The sequence below is a fragment of the Berghia stephanieae genome, chromosome 2, assembly GCF_034508935.2.
Source record: "Berghia stephanieae isolate SIO BIC M18660-M18661 chromosome 2, UCSD_Bste_1.3, whole genome shotgun sequence".
Taxonomy (NCBI): Eukaryota; Metazoa; Mollusca; class Gastropoda; order Nudibranchia; family Aeolidiidae; genus Berghia; species Berghia stephanieae.
Window position 1 is genome coordinate 51,859,335 of NC_088361.1, and position 22,125 is coordinate 51,881,459.

Consider the following 22,125-nt stretch of genomic DNA (forward strand, 5'->3'; position numbering starts at 1 on the left):
CCTCTCTCTCTCTCTCTCTCTCTCTCTCTCTCTCTCTCTCTCTCTCTCTCTCTCTCTCTCTCTCTCTCTCTCTCTCCCCTAGGAAATTGGTTTTTGTAATGCAATGGTTTCTTATTCAATATACATAATATCCATATTTTAAATATCATCCGATCGTTTTGTCAAATCGCATGTAATTTTAAATTGTTGTCCGTCTCCATTTCCACAATAATATTAATATTTAGATAAATTGATCAGATTATAAAAATTTGAAATATTTAAATGTTAATGTTAATGTCGTTTTGTATCTGGCATAGATACCCATATATTATAATAAATAAAATGACTAAACTGGACATCATCAATCATTACATTCACTTTGAACAAACAATTGTTCAAGTTTGAATGGATTAATTGAATGAGCATAAAACGTGGTGATATTTATAATTTATATTATAATATTAATTATATACATACATACATACATACATACATACATACATATGATATACATATACATGCAGGTGCAACGAAAAAGCCCCTGAGCTTTTAAATTGCAAAACGCTTTGACTTTGACATAGATAGTAGGCTACGATTATTATCGTAATCCACTAACAAAAAATTTAAGACGATACGGATATAGAGCAGTATAATTAGGTGCCCCAAACGTAAACAATGACAAGTTGCTAGTGATTTTCGTTAGGGACCGGAAAAATTTACGCACAATATAGGTCTCCCAATTTTGTAGTTTGAGTCGTAGGCAATACACTTTCAGTATTGAAAATATGTTTACATAAAATCTAACAGTTGCAGAAATAATAATATAAGACTAAATTATTCTGAAAAGCAGGCTGAGAATAATTCTCGTTTTGTTCACACCAGCGCAATAATTTGCTCTGGTCTAAAAATAGATAGACTGTAACTTTTGATAAATTTTACCTTTTGTTCCATAAAATATCCATATCTAGACATTATTTGATGCATGATCGAGTATTTATGAATATGTGTTTCTTTTGCCACCTAACAGCCAAATTTTAAAGGTTATTTTTATCTATAATTTACATTGGAACTTGAGCTGTCAAGACAGGAACATGTGGTTTGCCATGTGCTTCTAGACCTTTGTTTACGTTTGGGGCACCTAATTACACTGCTCTATATCATGTAATTACGTAGAATCGAATCTAGCTCAGTACAAACAGAAACGGAATAGTGCCCAGCTGTAGGGCAATATCTCATTTGTGACCTTTCGTCTCAAAACGGTACTAAGTCGGGTTGGTTAATATGTTGAAAATTGAATTTATAGCCAGAAACATCAGACTTGTGTTGAGTTTATATGAGTTATTGAGGAGAATGGCAACCATATTTTGGGTGCTAATGCCAACAATTTATACTTTTGACCAGTTTCACATTAAATTCTACTTTTAAGCATCTGGTTCGTTCCGACATAATACCGTTTTGAGACGATGGGTCGCATTTCAGATCTTCATCATCATTTCCTATCTCACAAATAATATTTGCAGTAATAGTTCTGGAATAAGTGCCTCTAATGCACAGTTCTCTCCTTTGCTAAAATGTAATTTCTTTGATAACTTGGGTTGTTCAGGGGTTTTACAGAAATTAGTTTTAGTACCTGAAATACACTCCAGTACGAATGGGTCTCTAGTAAATTTCTTCAATTCACTGATATAGTGTTGAGTGCGACCTCCTTAGGGTAAAGCATTATCTAAAGATTCACAATCAAGTACCTCAGGTTCTGATGTGTGTTTCAATACTTCTTGAAGTTGAAGCTGTTTTGCCCCCAGTTTGTGACTTATGGCTAGTCTGGATCGATGACAGATGACGATGATGGTAATCGTACGTCCATGCATTGTGTTTCCTCTGCTGGCCTAAAAAAGGGAAATTTATTTTGAGCTGGGTTTGAGAGTGTTTTGAGGGTTAGGAAGAATTTGATTTTGCCTTTTGAATGCTTCACACCAATTTTGACGACCCGTTAAAATGTACTTCATTATAGATCTATCCGTCAATTCCTCAGAGAACAGAGGTAGTCAACCGGATACTTCTGTGAGCAGAAAACTGCCATTCTGGATGAACTGTGCTGACCTGTACAAGTCAATTTAATGAGATGCAATTCAAATGAGGGCAGTAGCTTCTACCAAAGACTTTGTGAGGTAGCCGAGGATCTGGTCCAAAATTGATGAGATGGCAGTAATGCCTTTAATAATGTTCTCCTGAATATTTGTAATGTAACATCTCTATTGCGGTTCTCCAGTTGTGGATAAACCTTAAATAGTTCATCTTTTTTCTTCTTCAGGGATGTCTGTTGCTATGTGCTGAGGCAAGGCAAGTCCTTTATTGTCTTTAAGAAAAATGAATCAAAGAGAGTAGATGCTGTTGAGGGGCCCGAGACAACATAAGCTCGTGGCATGGTTGGTGGAATTCCAGTTATCGTTATCACTATGTTACTCAGTGTCTCATCCACACCCCTGTCTTAAAATTAGTCTTAACCCTCTTCCGCACTAGGACAGGACTGTCCCGGGACAGTCCTGTCCCAAATCTGTAACATAATTTAGAGAGATCTTCCGCACCTATTGGGACGGGACAAAACAGTCCCGTTGTGTCCCAAGCCGTTGTGAAATGCTACAAAATCAACGGGACAGGACTGTCCCAGTCCCGTGTTCATATCGTTTGTGATAGTAGAAAAATATAGCAGACTTCCGCACTAGGACAAATAAGTCCCAGACTTGGCGGCGCCGTGTCAAAATTGAAATGCCTGTCTTTATTTTCTGCATCCCTACTCCTCCTCTCTCCTCCTCCTACTACTACTACTACTACTACTACTACTACTACTACTACTACTACTGCTACTCTACTACTACTACTACTACTACTACTACTACTACTACTACTACTACTACTACTACTACTACTACTACTATTTCTATTGTTGCTTCTGCTGTGGCTAATGCCACTAATATATTAATACCTACATCCCTTATATTTTGTATTTATTTCCAATTCCATTGTATTTATTTTCCAACAATAGTCCACACTTTATTTTGGTTCACTTTCTATACTGCATTACACAGTTCCTCCCCGCCTCCCCTCTTTTGACATAATTAAGTACGCACCTTTTATAAATTTCTATTGCTCTGTTTTAATTCGCGCTTCCTCACAAAGTAGCATACAATTTCCTGCCCATCAATGTTTTTGTTTATGCATCTTAACAACGCCACTACCACATTATCTCATTCGTCTGTAGTTTTTAATTCATCATGTGTTGTTGATGAAGGGGAAACCCGAAAAGTCCATTTATCTGTTTTCGTATATTAAACTGAAGCTTACATTCAATTTCACAGTTATAATTTATTTATTTATTTCAATTCTGAATATAAAAAAGCAAGAACAATTCAAAAAATAATTCTATGTGATGAAACCACGTAAAGAAGGCATAGCAACATAAATATTTTCGGCAATTTAAAAACCTATGTTTATAAATATAATTTAAGAAGTGTCACACTTTGTGACACAGCAGTAACGTGTCTAAAACCGGTCGCACATCTATTCGGTAACTTGTGGGATCAATTATCTTTATCGTTATTTATTTCGGGAATTCTCAATGAAAATATTTATAAGTTAGTCTTCTGAGCCACTTGGACTCATTGTAAAACAAATTAAGTCCTTTAGAGCCTTGTAGCCAATGGTGCAGGAGTTATTCCGATTTCAATAGCGTGAAGCGGACAATTAACGTATTTGTTTGAAAAACTTTGAACGGGACGCTAGTCTGTAGTCTATCGCAGATTACTATCCCAGCTTGACAGGTACCCTTTTACACCTGAATGGAGTGAGTGATTGGAGTAAATTTTCTTGCTCTAGAAAGTACAAGTTGGCTTCGGTCGGAATCGAACACAGAACCTCTGAGTCCAGAGTACAACGCGCTAACCATAGGCCATCTTGCCTCCTAAGCTTATAAATCCGGAACTTATCCATGTTTCTGTGGCGTTGAGCAGACAGATAACAGTTTAAAATTTAAAATAATAAAATTCATTTTTTCATCCCATAGGGGAAATTTTTCTCGAGGGTCTATTCCAAGGTAAGACTGGAATAACCCGGGCGTCAGCAGCAATGCAGCGCCGCAAATTTAGCTAGGACAAGGTATAACCAGGCGTCAGCCGCAGTGCAGCGCCGCAAATTGAGCTAGGCGAGGTGACTTAATCAACTGATGCCTTTCGGGTACGAAGCATGCTGACTTTCTATTATCCTCTTGAATGATGCTAGTCCGTCAAAGATTACTTTCATCAGCGAACTGGTACTCATTTGCACCTGGGTAAAATGAGGTGATTCCAAGAAAGTCATTTTAAGATAAGATCGGAGATCACCATAGAGTCTACGGAATTGACCCTTGAGCAATCTTTGGGTCATTAAAGGATGCACCCAATATTGTTTTCTCTTTCAATTTGTCTTTTTTTTCCCACGTGGTAAAGCACAGAAATATGCAACCTCTATTTCATCCATTACTAGTAGTAGTAGTAGTAGTAGTAGTAGTAGTAGTAGTAGTAGTAGTAGTAGTAGTAGTAGTAGTAGTCGTCGTAGTCGTGGTAGTGTAGTGTAGTAGTAGTAGTAGTAGTAGTAGTAGTAGTAGTAGTAGTAGTAGTAGTAGTAGTAGTAGTAGTCGTGGTAGTGGTAGTAGTAGTAGTAGTAGTAGTAGTAGTAGTAGTAGTAGTAGTAGTAGTAGTAGTAGTAGTAGTAGTAGTAGTCCTCGTAGTCGTGGTAGTGGTAGTGGTAGTGGTAGTAGTAGTAGTAGTAGTAGTAGTAGTAGTAGTAGTAGTAGTAGTAGTAGTAGTAGTAGTCGTAGTCGTGGTAGTGGTAGTAGTAGTAGTAGTAGTAGTAGTAGTAGTAGTAGTAGTAGTAGTAGTAGTAGTAGTAGTAGTAGTAGTAGTAGTAGTAGTAGTCGTAGTCGTGGTATTGGTAGTGGTAGTAGTAGCAGTAGCAATAATATTACTTTTGCTATAAGAATATTTCATGATTATATAAATCTTATGTAAACAAATCCCATTGTACAGTGTAAAAAATCATTGTCGTCATGTCGTATCTTATGTTGATTCATAAAATGTGAATTATTACAGTTGCAATTGCCTACAAAAAAACTTTTGAGTCTTGTAAAAAAAAAAAAATAATGCATTCGCGCAGGTGTGTCCTGGGACAGTCCTGTCCTAGTGCGGAACCCCTTTTGAATAGAAGTTTTCTCCATTGGGACAGGACAAATTTGTCCCGGGACAGTTTTGTCCTAGTGCGGAAGGAGGGTTAGGCCATTTTAACTTCATGTACTACTGGAACAATGTTAATAATTTGGGCAAGTTGGTGTTTAATTGACCCAAGTTCATATTGCATTCTTATCTCCACACATAAAGGTACACGCTATACCTCAAGATTTTGGGTCATCGAAGAAGAGCCATAATAAAAGATGGGTATGGTCATAGTAACGATTATTCACATTTATTTTATTAAAGTTTTATTTTAGCAAGAACTGAATTCATCACTCGAGTTATATTTCGGAAGGCTTAGAAAAACTTTACCTTCTAATATTAGATCAACTTTCCTTTAATAGCCTTCTCTTTGAATTCATTTCAAATTAGTGAACACATTTCGTTCTGCCTTTTGACACGTAGTCACTTATTATAAAAGCTGATAGGTCTAATCTTCCTCACTCACTTCTCTCTGAAATCTATGCCCTGACGGCCAGACCACTCCACTCGTCATGATATATATATATATCAACAGGAAGTTAAATATATAAAGATTTTTTTATCTCACTCTCGGGACTTTGTGGAACACTTCACTAATTTTAATTTCCGTCATCAAGACGCCGAACTTCCTTTGTCACCTTTGCCAGTTCAATCACTGTCAAGAATTTACCAAGCCTGAGCCCGTCGGAGGAATAAGTACATCCACTCTCAATTGGAAGTGGAACCCCACAAGTCTACCCGCCATATGTAATATTATAATCATCTCATCAAGATCGCATACGATACGCAATATCATTATATTCTCATTTGTAACTGTGATCACCATTCATTTATCAGAAGACTCATCTTTCTATTCATATCATCTTTAACAAATCGTCATTTGTTATTTATTTTAAAGTAACTAGTAAATTCTGGGGGCCTTAGTCTTCACATCTTTATTTTATGCATTGTCGAGTTAGCTCTTGAACACTTATTTTTTATTCCTCCATTCATTCGTTCATTCATACATTTATACATTCATTCTTTCAACTATTCACTTCAGTTCTTCATTCATTCATTCCTTGTCCACTTATTATTGTATCACTCATTTCATTTTGTTGTTTGCCTCATTCATGAATTGTTTTCAATATGTTTACATTCCATAACGATTCATTCCCTTATCATCCACCCACTCATTGTTGTGAACACATTTTATAACTATTGTAAAACTTACCATTTTATTGTTATGTATTTCAGATATCACTCTTAAACACTCTTCAATGTCTCCTTACAATTGTCGAACAACCATCGAACAGGAGAGAGGTCCCAGCCACGAATTGAGTTGGTAAATATATCCTTCGTTATTCTCTTTTAAATGAGTTGGAACTATAGACATCGTGATCTGTTTTGCATATTACTGTTACCGAAAACCACTTAGACTCAACTCGCCGTCATGTTATAATTAGTGATAGATAACTCGGGATTATTTTGTCATCGTATTATTGTTGTCACACTCTAGTATATTAGTGTCATTGCGAATAATTGTACACAAACTAACGACGAGTCACACACATTGTTATTAAACTTTTCGTAGTAACATAGTTTAGAGTACACGCGATTGACACATTGTTATCGACACAAGTCACAATAACTCCGCATTGTATTGACCCATTGCTTTATAAGATATAACGATTAAATGCATTAAATTCAACATACATAAGTACTACTACTACTACTACTACTACTACTACTACTACTACTACTACTACTACTACTACTACTACTACTACTACTACTACCAATATGTCTTTTATCTTCCATTTTAGTCTGGAAAGTTCTGTTCCCTGACGCTGACCTTTGCTTATCAATTAGATCACTCCCATGGGGCACCCTATCCTCTACCCACGCCACGCTAACGTTTCATTCATACTACAACCACCATTGAGTACAGACAATACAAGTTATTTTGCATTCCATTTTATTTGTTTTCCACGTTAATTTGTGTATTGTTGTGCTGACGAAGGGTTTGTACCCGAAACGTCCATTGTCTGCTTTGTTCCCATACGAAGTCTCTCCATTTTCACTCTTTCGTTAGTATTTTCACGATCACATTCAGTGGTACAGTCGAAACCTTTGAAACAGCTAACGTGTACATAGAAACCCCATACTATACAGGAAAAGTAGAATGCTGTATACTTCCCAACCCCGTCGCTGATGTTATTGTTGGCAATATAAAAGGTCTTAAAGCAAACCCAACAGATGTGAAAGAATGGCCATTAACTCAAGAAACAGCATGTCTAGCAGAAACAAGAAATATGAAGACAACAGAGAAGCTAATGACTATTTCTCTTGAACCACAACAATTTGACAGGGACACGTTCATTAAAGAACAGAAAAAGGAGCCGACTTTAACATCATATTTCAATTTCGCAAACAAAGGGACGAAATCAAAAGTTGAATACATTATTGAAAAATATATTTTGTTCAGATTACATAGGAAAAGAAACAAAATGTCTAAACAGTTGGTCACGCCGAATATTTACAGAAACAAAATCTTTGGAATAGCGCATGATTCAATAACTTCTGGACATCTTGGAAGCTTTCCACATTGAAGAGAATATCCGAGAATTACACATGGCCTGGAATTACTAAAGACGTCCGAGAATATGTAAATCGTGTGACACATGCTACAGAAGAATTGCAAAAGGCAGACTACCGAGATTGCCATTAGAGACAACTCCAGTTATTGAAAAAAGTTTTTCAAAAAGTTGCAATTGACATTATAGGCCCTTTACCAAAATCAGATAGAAACCATACGCACATACTAACACTAGTCGATTATGCAACCAGATGGCCAGAAGCGATAGCATTGAAATCAACTACATCGGATCACATAGCTGAAGCATTGATGACAATTTTTACTAGAATAGGTATACCAAATGAGATACTTCCGGACAATGGACCCCAGTTTACATCACATATGATGCATGAAACCATGAAACTAATGGGAATCCAACACTCGTTCCCAACTCCCTACCACCCCCAAGCAAATGGTCTTTGTGAGAGATTCAATGTCACTCTGAAGAACGTGCTAAGAAAAGTGTCAGCAGAAAAACCAGATGATTGGGACAGCAATCCTATTTGCATATAGAGAAATACCCCAAGAATCGACAGGCTACTGATATAATATGGACGATTAGCTCACGGCCCGATCAACGTAGTAGCTGATTTTTGTAAAGGGAATGAGGACGACAGTAAAGAAATGATGTTTGCTTACGAATATGTGAAAAACCTGAAAGACAGATTAGAGGACACGTGTAAACTAGCACAGGAATCCGTCAAAAAGAAAGCAGAGGAATACAAACAATACTCTGATCGCAAAAGCAAATCAAGAAAATTTTAGATTGGTGACAAAGTATTAATACTCTTATCCGATGACTCGAGTAAACTTTTAACCATATGAAAAGGACCATTTAAAGTAATAGCAGTAAAATCTAATGTTAATTAAAAGATTCAAAGACATTCCATGCAAATCTGCTAAAAATATTTCGATAGAGACACAGTGTCACAACCTATGTCTACTAATATCGAAGCTGCAAACGCAGGATTAACCATATCGTTGGTCATGGGACATAGACACCCGAGTCAGAAAAAAAAATCGTGCAATTACAACCATCAAAGACAAAAAAAAAAAAAAAAAGAAGTACGCAAAGTACTTGGGCTCCTGAATTTTTACAGGAAATACATTTACAACTTCGCGCACAATGCGACACCACTAACAAATCTGACCAAAAAAAAAAAAAAAAAAAAAAAAAAAAAGGGTCGCCGAATAAAATTGTTTAGAAAGAAGCGTGTCAGAATAGCTTTAATCAATTAAAGGCATCACTCTGTTCAGAACCAATTCTTAAATTACCCGACATCTCAAAAGAATTTGTTGTAAGAACTGACGCGTCTGATAAGGGCTATTACAAGAGTATGAGGGAACTCTAATGCCTTGCTTATACGCAAGCAGAAAATTATTGGACAGAGAATCACGTTACTCTGTAAGAGGGCCCATAGACGCACAGATCTCATCGCGGGTCAGGCACTGCTGGGTCGCTGTGACCCGATCCTGCGTTTATCGCAGATGATTTTTTCCCACACACGGGGAGATATTTTTTTTGAGGCGATCGGCGATCGGGGACGTGTCAGTATAAAAAAGTGGACAATTTTTTTCGGATTTTCAGCGTCAAATTTACAATAGGTTTGATACTAAGAACTGTGTGTTTACTCCAAAAATTGGTGAAATTAGAAATAAATTTTAATTAATAGTGAGGCTATGTGGCCGACAGAACCGATCCCAGTAACTGTCTCTTATTCTATCTTTCGTCGTGCGCACATTAGTGATTACTTCTCACTAAATTATATCAATTAGACTGTTGAAGGAACGAAATTGACACCATTCAACTCTTTGTTATTGTATTAAGACAGCCATTTTGGTAATTAGTTCTCACTAAATTATATCAATCAGACTTTTTACGTTCAAGGTTACTCGTAGTTTTATGTGACGGTACGTTATTTCCGACTGGCGGATGTTGTGAGCATTTTACCTAAACTCATAGCATCAATAACCATCCAAGATATTCGCATCATATGTAGCAATAGCTATAATAATCTAACATGTCGAGAGAGAGAGAGAGAGAGAGAGAGAGAGAGAGAGAGAGAGAGAGAGAGAGAGAGAGAGAGAGAGAGAGAGAGAGAGAGAGAGAGAGAGAGAGAGAGAGAGAGAGAGAGAGAGAGATTTGCTTGCGCTATATATAGATAGAATGCGCTTGGCCAAGGAGTTCACAACATTGCCATCCGGAAGTATAACGGACCAACACACAAATTCTGTGTAACAATGAACTTTTATAGTCTGGTTAATACAGTTTAGTGAGAACAACTCACAAACGCGGATGGCAAAAACAATAGCAAAGGCCTGAGTGACGTCATCTGCATACTATCTATACCGCTATATTCAATAAAGGTGCTCAAATCACTTTATAAGGGTCCTTGGCCAACGAGACATGCCTGTTAAGCGATATTAGAATTGTTTCCCGACAGAGACGACGCTGTAAACAGCGAGGTACTCATTTTAAACGCGAACAAGGTGAGAGAATGCGAGTAAATGCGTCCGATCCAAAGGCGAGTGTCATATCATAAGTGTCAACTGCATAACCGCACAAAAAAAGTGATGAGAGAATAGATACATATGTATTGAAGGAAGAGAGAGCGGATGGAGTGAGTAATGTTCTTGGATATTCATAGAAGGAACCAAATTGACGTCACTCATCTCATTGTTATTGTTTTTAGACACCCATTTTTATGATTAGTTCTCATTAAAATATATCAGACTATAACGTTCAAGGTTCCATGTAGCTTTTTGGGCTTTGTCAGTATTTTAATTTAACACATAGCATCAATAGAAGGAATGAATTTGACGTCAGTCAACCCGTTGTTATTGCTTTTAGACAGCCATTTTTATAATTAACTTATCACTAAGTTATATCAATCCGACTATCAACGTTCGAGTTTGCAGTTTTGTGTGTTAATATGTTATACCCCGATGGAGATGTCGTGAGTATTTTTCCAATACGCATAACATCAACACATTTGCAATCCTATTTAAGTTTAAAAACAACGTAGACCACGGAAATTTTCCCATTTTGTGGACAATAAAGATTTGTTATTTATCGTCATTATTATTATTATTATTATTATTATTATTATTATTATTATTATTATTATTATTATTTATAAAACAAATCGACAGCGTACCCGTGGCAGGTTAAATGGGTACTCCTCGGGACTACTCGCATTCGCACCCCCCCCCCCCCCGCCCTACCACCACACACACGCACACAGCTCTTTTTTTTTTGGGGGGGGGGGGGGGGGGGGTGGTTGTTTGTAGATTATAATTCAAGGTTACAATGTCCACCCCTGTCATCACGTAGTCAAGACTTTTGGGCATCTGCCAATCCTAAATTATGTTTGTGTCAAGGTCGACCGTGATGTCGCGTCAACGAGGGGATTAAAAAAAAAAAGTTAAACCAAAAAAAAAAAAAAAAAAAAAAAAAAAAAAAGAAATTAATTAAAAAGGTTAATAATGATAATAACTGTCATATCATGTCATTACAATGGAAATTACGAAAGTCGGAAAACTGTTTTATTTTAAATGGAATCCATTATAAATTTTACGGTGATCAAGAACGAAACCTTTTGTTCATCTACCTCTTCCTAAAAATCTATAAAAATATTTTTAAAAAATACAGCATTTATTTGGCGGAATATCCACTAGACGTACTCAAGGCGCTTTACAAGGGGTCCCAAGCCAACAGCAATACTAAACATGAAGGACGAGACATGACGCCTGTCAGGCGATATTACAACTATTTTTTCGGACAAAAACAACGAACGGCCATGTACTCATTGTACACCTGAGTACGGTGAGAGAATGTGAGTAAAGGGCCTTTTCCAAGGACTCAACCCTGCGCCACTCAGAGCGGGTCTCGAAACCCGGACCTTCCGATCCGAAAGCGAGAGTCATACCACTAGCCTCCATCACAGAACAGGGATCGGCACTGTTCACATAGCCTCAATATCAATTAAAATTTATTTCTAATTTCATCAATTTTTGGATTAAAAACATAGTTCTTGGTATCAAACCTATTGTAAATTTGACGCTGATCACGAATCTGACGTCAAAACAGCGAAAATCAGAAAAAAAGTTGTCCATTTTTTTAATACTGCCACGCCCCCGATCGCCGATCGCCTTGAAAAATATTAAGCAAGGCGGGCTTTGCGAGCGATCGACCGTCCCTCTGCTTATCGGCCACAAACATTGCGTTTTCACCCCGGTTTGCCTGATCGGCGTTCGGCCCACGATCAAAACTTTAATAGAGCATGAAGGACTGGCCATCGTCTTTGCTTTAAAGACATTCAGTAGATATCTACTGTTAAAAGAGTATGTGGTCGAAACGGACCAAAAACCAATCCCGTATATTAGAAATAACAAAATGAATAACAGTAGAGTGTTAGGGTGGAGTCTATTTTTTTTTACAAAATGACACCTTCAGTATCTCTCATATACCTGGTTGTGAGAATGTTCACGCCGACCTACTTCCTCGATTAATGTAAACACACGAGAAGGGTATAATTTAACCCAACTACCTCTTATGCATACTGTTAGTTACCTCGCAAAATTATGCCAAATCAGAACGCACAATTTCGATAATTTTATTTGTTAACATAATAGTAGGGTCCCCGAGGCCCTTTCGCGTTTCGGATTCGTGTAAAAGTTTAACTTTCTTCATGAGCCAGATATGAAGACACAAAATAACATTTTTGTCCGATTGGAACTTGAATCTGACCTTTCAGGGGTCACACAGAGGTCAAACAAGGTGAAATTATAGTCAATTCATTTATTAAATTCATAACTCCCATAATATCAAGAATTTGATAACTCGCAAATAACCAAAAAACGTAAACAGGATTTAAATATATCACATGCAAATTTTTTTTTACATTCATACTGCATTTCAAAGAGTTATTGCCCTTTATCTACGTCGTCCTTTCCTAAAAAAGCATATTTTTCCGGAATATCACGAAAACAGTGAATAAAACTATAATTTGTAAAAAGAACAAATAAAAGCGCACACAAAGAACACCATTATTTCCGAATTGCACATAAATCCGATCTCGGTTAACGGAGTTATCGCCCATTGAATTTGTTACTAAAAATAGAACTCGAACTGTAATAGGAAAGCTATGACACTCTAAGAACAAAAAATAACTTTGGTAATATGTTTTTAGTTTGTATAAAAAAACAAACTTAGCTCTATGTACAAAATCAAATGAGTTATTGCCCTTTCTTCACATTGAACAAAAAAAAAAAAAAAAAAAAAAAAAACAAAAAAAAAAAAAAAACAAAAAAAAACAAAACAAGTGTGTATTTGTTGAATAAAACAATACTTTTGAAGACAAAAATATAAGCTACTGAATAAGTTAAACTTATTTGTAGCTTACAACAAAAATAGAAGATATTCAATGATTTATCGCTCATTAAAGCTTGTTACTGAAACTAATACACGTAGTCATTTTTCCCAGTCTTGTACCAGTCCGTTGCATTGTAATCCCAGTCCAGCTTTGATATAGTCTGGCTATGATCTGGGAAGGCGGTCTCTTGGTCTTTTGTCTTCTACTTTTCCTTCCTCGATGGATATACAATGGTGTTATACCGTATAGTGTTACCAAAACATTTCCATTTCCTGGTCTTTATTGATATAAAGAATTTCATAGGTATAGAATATTTCAGACTGCCTCATTGGTCTTATTTTGTTTCCAGATTTTCTACTAATGAGTCGAAAACTCCACATTTCAATTTCAGGTAATAGCCTGTCCAGGTTTTTATTTAACATCCATATTTTGAGCTGGGCACGAGAGCAAAATGTACATAACATTTCAGTATTCTGGTCCTTGTTGACAGAAGTAAGAATGGTTGTTAGTTTTAAAAAACGTTTTCTTGTTATTTCTATTCTTGCTACGACCTCGGAATTTGTACGATAAACTTACTCTAGTCTATTTCCATTAACTTGTATAACAGCCTTTAAGTCTCGTTTTCTCGCCATAACCATAGCCTAAGATTTCAAATCTTGACCAAAAAACAAACAAACCGAAAATCTCAATAAGTACATTGACATTTATAAAGCAGGCTGGAATTCAAAGTTGCTTTCATGCATTTGTATCGTAAATGGGAATATTTTTGTTTACATGAACATTTTATGTCCTATGGAAGACATCTTTGGTCTCAGACAATGTGGTCCAAACAGGAATCAATCTATCATTACTTCCCGTCCATCTGTAATAATTGTTTGGATTTTCATTAAAGGCATCAATACCTTATTGGCTGTGGCCCAAATGCTTGCCTGAAAGTCACTCCTTTTTAGATATTGATGTAGAGCATCACTTGTTCGAGGGATTCTGTCAACGTTTCCGTTTTTGTGGCTGAAAATATTCATCCTGAGGATATCAATGTCGTGATCATTGGCATAACCTTTGTAAAGTCGGCATACAAAATTTACAACGGCCTCATAGAGACTTAGGGGTATGTGAAAAGGAGCATCCACAATCTTTGAAAATTCATGAATAACAGGAGACATTGGGGGTTTAGTAAGAATATTCCAACATGAATGCTTCCCTTTAAATTTGAAAGCAGATGTACTGCCACAACCTGTCAATCATCGAAGAATGCAAGGGATTTGCAAGTCTCTTGGCCAAGACTTGCGGCAATGCTGTTCAGATTTATTACTTTCCTTGATTTTCCTGAATAAAAATCAATCCAAATATCAGCTGCTGGATTTGCTGCGATTATATGATGATGATCGGCAAAGAGGATGACTAAAACATCGGTGTCTCCGGTCTGTATAAGGCCGAGTGATTTTGTTTGAAGGGCGTGTAAAATATGGACCAATATGCGGGTATCTGCTTCTTCTTGATTGCAGTGCCCCATCGGAATCCCATTACCTAAATGCTTTACAAAATCATTCTCTGCGATGTGCAGTTCTTTCCCTTTGAAATTCTCCATCGCAAGCCTTCTGGACAGATAATTGAAGAGCTCTTTTTTGTTGTCCGCATTCATCAAAAACTGATGCCAGTCTCCAAGAACTTTGCTTAAACTTGTCACACGTTGCCGACTGAAATAACCGCGTTTTTTAGAGTGATTTCTTTTATGGACATTGGAAAATAACGATCCCAAACAACATCTGCTCTTGATGCCCGATCCAATTCATGTAAAATTCGTGGTAAAAAGACTTTTTCAAAATATTTTTCAAATGTTTCTCCTTTGGTTGTTTTTCCTGACAACTTCTGAATTAGATATCCGCCGTCCAATACAATAAAGTCGTAAATTCTTGGATCTATTGGTTAATCATCAAACGTTGTCGTAGAATCCTACAGACATCTCAAGAGATCCAACTTGGTACATGCATGTAGCATTCCTCCGGATGATAAAGCGGGTGGAAAGCTTGATAATTCATATTTTTAAAATTGTTTTAGATCTCCACCCCAGCTGTCCAAAATTAGAAACGTTCTCCCGAAAAACTCTGCGTGTTGCTTGAAATGTTCTAATTTCAGTTTCACTGTTGTTTTTTTTTTTCTTGACCTTTGTTTCCTTGTAAAATTGTAGATTGTTTTTCTTGATTTGTGCTGATAATGCTGTGTCCCTCGAGTCTAGGACACATTTAGGTAAGTATTGAATTGTATCTGCCCAGCGATTGAGTGAGATATACTGATTTTGTTGACTGAGGGGATTCACACACTTTATTGACCAGGGATAAAAGTTCGTTCATCTGCTCTTCAAATGGATTGCCATTCATAAGGACAGCATCGATCAAATCCCTTACATGACGAAGGAATCTTCGCTGAGGCGTACCACCCTCTTCATGATGTGGCAGTTCTTCGAGATCACAATGAATTCCTTCAAACTCTTCAACAGCTCTACAAAATGTTGGGCCAGCCACCATCCACCTTTCCAACATTTGAGGATTTTCCGTCAGGCCAATGACTCCACCAACACCTTTGATTTTTTGTTCATCTGCTCATGTGCGTGATCTATAAGTGTTGAAGAAAACCGGTGACTGCCTCTGTTAATAACAAATCGCTCCATTTGGAATTCTTCCCTTACTGCATTTGGTAGGTTTTCCAAATCTCGAATGAATACTGGAGTCCATCTTGCGTAGTTCTGATGATCCAATACAAAAAAAAAAAACAAAAAAAAAAAAAAAAAACAGATTCACTAACTCTTTTAGAGAATTAATCGTTATGTTGAACTTTCACTTATGTTAGCCCGAATGAACAGAAATATGTATCTCTGTTACTTCAAAACCAGTGACCAGAATTTGAAGGGTGGATATTTCTTCGACATTGTTGAAATCCATTCTCTCTTTTCCATTGATGTTCCAATTTCAGCATATGCTTGTTTCCTCAATATGTCCAAGACGGCATTAGTGACTTGGTGTACATATCTTGTTCTCATCACATTTGCCGCTTTGAGAAATGACGTTGCTTCTGCCCAAGAGTTGTCACTAATAGCCTGGCAATCGTACACATTTTGAGAAATTTTCCCAAAACGGTGTATGGAAATTCTTTTACTTTTACACAAATAAAAGTGTTTTTTTTTCTTCTGTTCTTTAAATGTAGAAGACCTCAATTTGAACTCTCGTGACCTCTGGATGACCTTCATTTTGTGGAATAACAATTCTAATTCACCAAAATGTTCTCAAATACATTAAACCTAGCAATTATGCAGAAAAATAAACTTTTGCACGAGTGTTTAGCTACTGGAGGGATATTTTTACTAGAACATGACTCCATTATAAAGGGAGGGGGGGGGGGGGGGGAATTACTAAATCAAACATTGTTTTAAATGCTTAAATCTTTACACGCTTGTCACTAATATCCTAAAAGCAAACTCTATTATTCAAGTAGTATAAAATAAGCGTGATTCACGAGACATTTTATAAAGAATATTTTTGTCATCTACACTCAAATAAAGGGGCGTAACTCGTAAAAATTGAGAGGAATCTTCACAAAACTGTCAAAATTGTGGAACACAAATGAACATTTTTCTGTTCTTTAAGATGTTTTGAAATAATAGTTTATAAGTAATTACTTGTTTAATGTAGTTCACAGCAATTTGAACTTAAGTGACCTCTGGATGACCTTCAATTGGCCGAAATGAAATTCCAATCGACAAATTATTTTTCAAATATATTAAACTTAGCAATCATGCAAAAAAAAAAAAAAAAAAAAAAATAAACTTTTGCATGGATGTGAAACAACTCCATTTCTATTTTTCCCCCTCAAAAACATGACTCCATTTTAAAGCAAAGGGCAACAACTCAATCAAACATTGTTCAATTTACTTGTACTTGTAACTTTACATGCTTGTCACTCACATCACAATGAGCAAATTTTATTCTTTGAGTTGTATACAATAATGCGTGTTTAACAAGTTACTTTAACAAGATGAATCTCTTTACACATCAAAAATTCAAATCAAGGGCAATAACTCGTACATGTTGAGAAGGATTTCTCCAAAACTGTGCATGGAGATTGTTTATTACAAATGAAAGTATTTTTGTTCTTAGAGATGTTTTAAATTAGCAATAATTTACAAGTAATTAAATGTTAAAGTACTTGACCTCACTTAAAACTTTACTGACATCTGGATGACCTTCAAGGGGTCGAATCAAAATTCCAATCGAGCAAAAAATGTTCTAAGATATTAAGCTTAGCAACTGTGAAGAAAACTAAACTTTCACACGAAAGTGAAACGCGACGAGTTTTTTTTTCACTAGGCGGTGACTCTACTATGATGTCCCAACTTAATGTAACATTGAGTAATGTTTGGGTATATACAATATCCGTTCATAATTTGGGAAATCTTCTCTTTATCTATAGTTGTTATGAATTTTCACCCATTAATGATTAATAAAAGAAATGTCAATATTTCATTTACATTTTCATTCATTTCATTCATTAAATTAACTTCATATCATTGACTTAAATCAATATTCATTGCCATCACTATTGTTCATCACAATGATTTGTAATCACATTGTCATCACGTTGTTCATCACAATGATTTGTAAACACAATCATTGTTGTTGTCACCCATTCATCATACCTACGTTATCATAAACATTTCCATGTCTGGTTAATAAACAATTTAATTGTAGCACAAATCATAACAATGGATTAACGCTATAGTATCATGGCAGTACATTTACTTCCGTTTGTAAAATATATCTTTCTCATAATAGTTAAAGAACACATTTGTCACAGTAACGATTATTCGCATTTATTTTATTAAAGTTTTATTTTAGCAAGAACTGAATTCATCTCACTCGAGTTATATTTCCGTAGGCTTAGAAAAAAAACTTGACCTTCTAAGATTAGATCAACTTTCCTTTAATAGCCTTCTCTTTGAATTCATTTCAAATTAGTGAATACTTTTTGTTCTACCTTTTGTCACGTAGTCACTTATTATAAAAGCTGATAGGTCAAATCTTCCTCACTCACTTCTCTCTGTAATCTATGCCCTGATGGCGAGACCACTCCACTCCTCATATTATATATATATATATATATATATATATATATATATATATATATATATATATATATATATATATATATATATATATATATATATATTGAATCGTGTTTGATACAAATATGGTACGAAAAGTGCTCGACATGTAGTAATGGAGCGAATTATTATTTAAAATATTTACCACAATGTTTGGGGCAGTCTACATCAATGTTTCAGGCTTAATTTGCCATCTTCAGGACTGAGTTGTTTTGTTGACTTTTGTCATATAAATGATGTCACTCACTTATATATGGCCAAGACGTACGTTTCTGTGGCTTTCGTCCACGTCTTCAGTCGGCATAATGTCCGAAGAAAAAATGTATTCCCTTTGTCAGCGTTGCCACAGGGATTCGAATGATTTACCCTATACGAGCCCAGATTTTACCCTACAAAGGTCACCAAAACCCTACAGTACCACCAAAGACAATAGAGTTTATTAAGACTAATCACTCCTCTAGTTTTCTCTTATATTTTCATTGCATTCATTCAACATTTTGAGTTAGGAAGGCGACAGCCGTCAAAGAACCTATTAATATTAAAAAGTAGGATTTGTTTTCCGAAAAACGAAAAAAATTAAAAGTGCGTTCAATTTTACTTGTTTTGCACCGTCCACATAATGTAAAAGAATTAACTTCCCCAAAAAATGATTAGGTTTCAGATCTCTAAATTGATTATGTCTGTTACTATTTCCCTACTGGTCTAGGCTACTCACCAAGATAATGTGGGGAAAACAACGTTTGAACTCCAACGACCAATAGATTAGGATCTTGCTTTTCGTACAACAATAGTTATAGATCAAGGGTCTCAAAGCAATGTTTGACTTGTTGAAATATGCCTATCTACAAACTATAATCTCTGTCAGACAAGATTACGCGGCGATCAATGCACCTGGAAATGAGAGATGTTGGGTTCGAAATGCACATCAATTTCCTTTCAGCAAGCGGGACGTCCGGCCCAGACCTTGCAGCTCCCTGTTGTCTGCAAACGAGACATGAAATTGACAGGCATCGACTCAAACACCTGGGAGTCGCTTGCTGACGGCTGCAGCGGTTGGAGATATGCGGTGATGGAGGGAGTGAAGAGAGATGAGGAGAGGAGAAAGATGAAGTTTGAGGAGAGGAGAGGAGCAAGGGGGAAAGAGAGGCAGCAGATCCAAATATCAAACACACAGTCAAACTATGTGTGCAACAACTGCGGTAGAGACTAGAGACTGCCATGCAAGGATTGGTCTGCTGAGTCACACCCGTCGTTGCTCTCAACAAGACTTGATGAGACTAAAGCATTGTCTACTGAAAGTACTGGTCTGCTCACAGCCAAAGCTCGATACACTCTACGGGGCCTTTCGTTTTTTTCTCTATATAACAGTACCCCTGTCGTCAGGCTGTAATGATATGCAGATGTCGGTGACAATCAAAAGCATTCCTTTCTCGTCTTTCCCCCAACCGTTTCCCCATCGGGTGGGGAAGTGATGTCAATTATACGTCATCAAAGAAATTCCTTAACTGACCGGCTCACCGGTAAGACGACCGTTCTCCCGACTATGCTGTCTTTAAAGTAATGGATACAGTTAAGATACTGCTATTTACTACGAAGATATTTTTTCCCACACATAAACGGTCAAATTTCATCCATATCCACAAGTTGCAGCTTGAAAAGGAAAGGCAACTAGTAGAATACTGCTATTTTGCTAGGAAGAAGTGTCAAGAAGTTAAGTCATATTTGGTGTGTGAGTAGTGCTGCCAGATGGCCACGTGTATGATCAAAATTGACACACAGAGAATCGTGTATATATTATAAATTAAATTCTTCTTTTAAAAAAATAAAAACAAGTCTTTTCATAGGTTAGTCCATAAAAAAATGAAAATCGGTGTCTTTTAAGGAGGTCAAAGTGTTTGGCCACGTGAGGTTCTATTTGGTCACTTTTGCAGTCTAAATTGGCTTCGAAGAACTCTGTTCATCTGGCATCCCTGTTTGTGAGAACAGAAGAATAAATAAAACAATCTGCATTTTTGTTTGCTCTTTAGTTTGTAAACTTCCAAAGTAAGCGGTTGTGTGTATCATTCGTTTTTAAATGGAATGATTATAATTGATAGATTTCAGTAGATTACACGATGTGCAACTGTGCTTATGGTAGTCATTATCACATCAATATGCTTTGACTTTGATTCTTAACATGTTACATGTTCTTGAAGTGAGTTAAAATTACAGGATCAAATAAAAATATATAGAAATACATGTCGCAAAACCAAAGCATGATAATAATATTACTATAATTATAACCTCCCTGAGTCAGAACTAATCATAGTCATAGTGAGAGTCATAGAAAATAGAACGATTAAATTGAAATGAATTCATTGTTTGTGATGGATCACGGATTACACCAACTACAGAAATGGTGAATCTTGACAAAATAAAATCCGAAATTTTTGTGTACATGAACCTTGTAACACACACTTTTGAACGCAAAACACCCCCCCCCCCCCCCCCACACACACACATATAACACCCCCCCCCCCCCCCCCTTTCCCACCTCCCTTCCCAACGCAACATAATTCTCAATACGAATTGAACTGGTGAGGTGGAGTCTACATTCATTGTGATTTGTTAGGGTTATTAAAAAATGAATCTCCTTCCACTGCTACCCCCTCCCCCCCATCTCTCTCTCTCTCTCTCACACACACACACACACCCACACACATACACACATTCACTAATTGACACAATGGCAATCATAAATTAGGCAATGACGGATCAAAATGCAGGGTGCACTATTTATTGGCTTTGTCTATCTTACCCTCCTCTTCTCCCAAACCTCTCATCTCCTCTTGACTTGAATATGCGGATGACTGGGTTTTTATTGACTTATCATGAGTAATTAATTGTCAATATACTAAATAGCTGGTGTCTGGAAACTGAACGTCAATAATGGCATTTTTCAGAGCTTAGTTTTTGTTCTCTACCTACCTATCTCTCTGTCCGCAGTCTATGTTGGTCAATATGATATCTATTTATTCTCTCTCTCTCTCTCTCTCTCTCTCTCTCTCTCTCTCTCTCTCTCTCTCTCTCTCTCTGTGTCTCTCCCATTTTATTGTAAATAAAGCAAACAGAATCGTTGGTCTCATTAGGAGGTCGTACACTCATCTTGATAGAGATAACATGGGACAATTTTTCACTGCACTTGTACGTCCCCACTTGGAATTTGGCAATGTAGCATGGGCACCACGACTACAGAAAAACAAAGACCTCATAGAAAGTGTTCTAAGACGCGCAACTCGGGTCATTCCGGGATTCAAAGATCTAGAATACACAGAAAGACTGAAAAAGATAAGAATACCTAGCATGCAGTATAGGAGAGACAGAGGAGACCTAATTGAAGCGTACAAATACACACATAATTTATACTCTGTTAGCACGAGCCCTCTAAATCTTGATTCCACCAGCTCCACCAGAGGACACAGATTCAAACTCTCCAAAGAAAGGTGTTCTCTAAACCTTAGGCAGAACTTTTTCTCAGTTAGGGTAGTCGACAAATGGAACCGCCTGCCTGCAACAGTTGTTGACGCCCCTTCATTGCAGGCATTCAAGTGCCGTCTTGATGCTCATTGTGAAACAGAAAAATACTGTTTGTAAAGTTAAATTCAGACACCTCCTTCCACTATGTGGCATGCCCAGTTTTGAGAGACTTGAATTATATAAGTTCACGAATGCACAAGAGCAGATAAAAGGCTGTAAAAGCCTACATAAATCTGGACT

The 22,125-nt window shown here is 36.7% G+C and overlaps 2 protein-coding genes across 14 annotated transcripts in view; one reads left to right on the top strand and one right to left on the bottom strand.

The window, feature by feature from the left end:
• The window catches only part of LOC144965135 (ferroportin-like), a 112,287-nt gene that overhangs the window by 43,489 nt on the left and 46,673 nt on the right, over positions 1-22,125 (bottom strand). Inside the window, exons 1-2 of one of the 13 annotated variants that reach the window (XM_078900108.1) lie at positions 2,091-2,335; positions 1,610-1,629 (exon numbers count right to left, since the gene is read on the bottom strand). The exons of 9 other annotated variants lie outside the window; for them this stretch is intronic. The gene's annotated coding sequence lies outside the window, so the exon portion shown is untranslated. Of the gene's footprint in view, positions 1-1,609; positions 1,630-2,090; positions 2,336-6,435; positions 6,876-21,763; position 22,125 lie in introns of those variants that run through there. 3 more of the 13 variants (XM_078900110.1, XM_078900105.1, XM_078900111.1) reach the window with 3 other exon arrangements.
• Positions 21,529-22,125, top strand: part of LOC144963960 (uncharacterized) — a 3,006-nt gene continuing 2,409 nt past the window's right edge. Inside the window, exon 1 of the mRNA XM_078897904.1 lies at positions 21,529-21,891. Within this exon, the coding sequence (XP_078754030.1) occupies positions 21,529-21,891 (363 nt within the window). The remainder of the gene's footprint in view (positions 21,892-22,125) is intronic.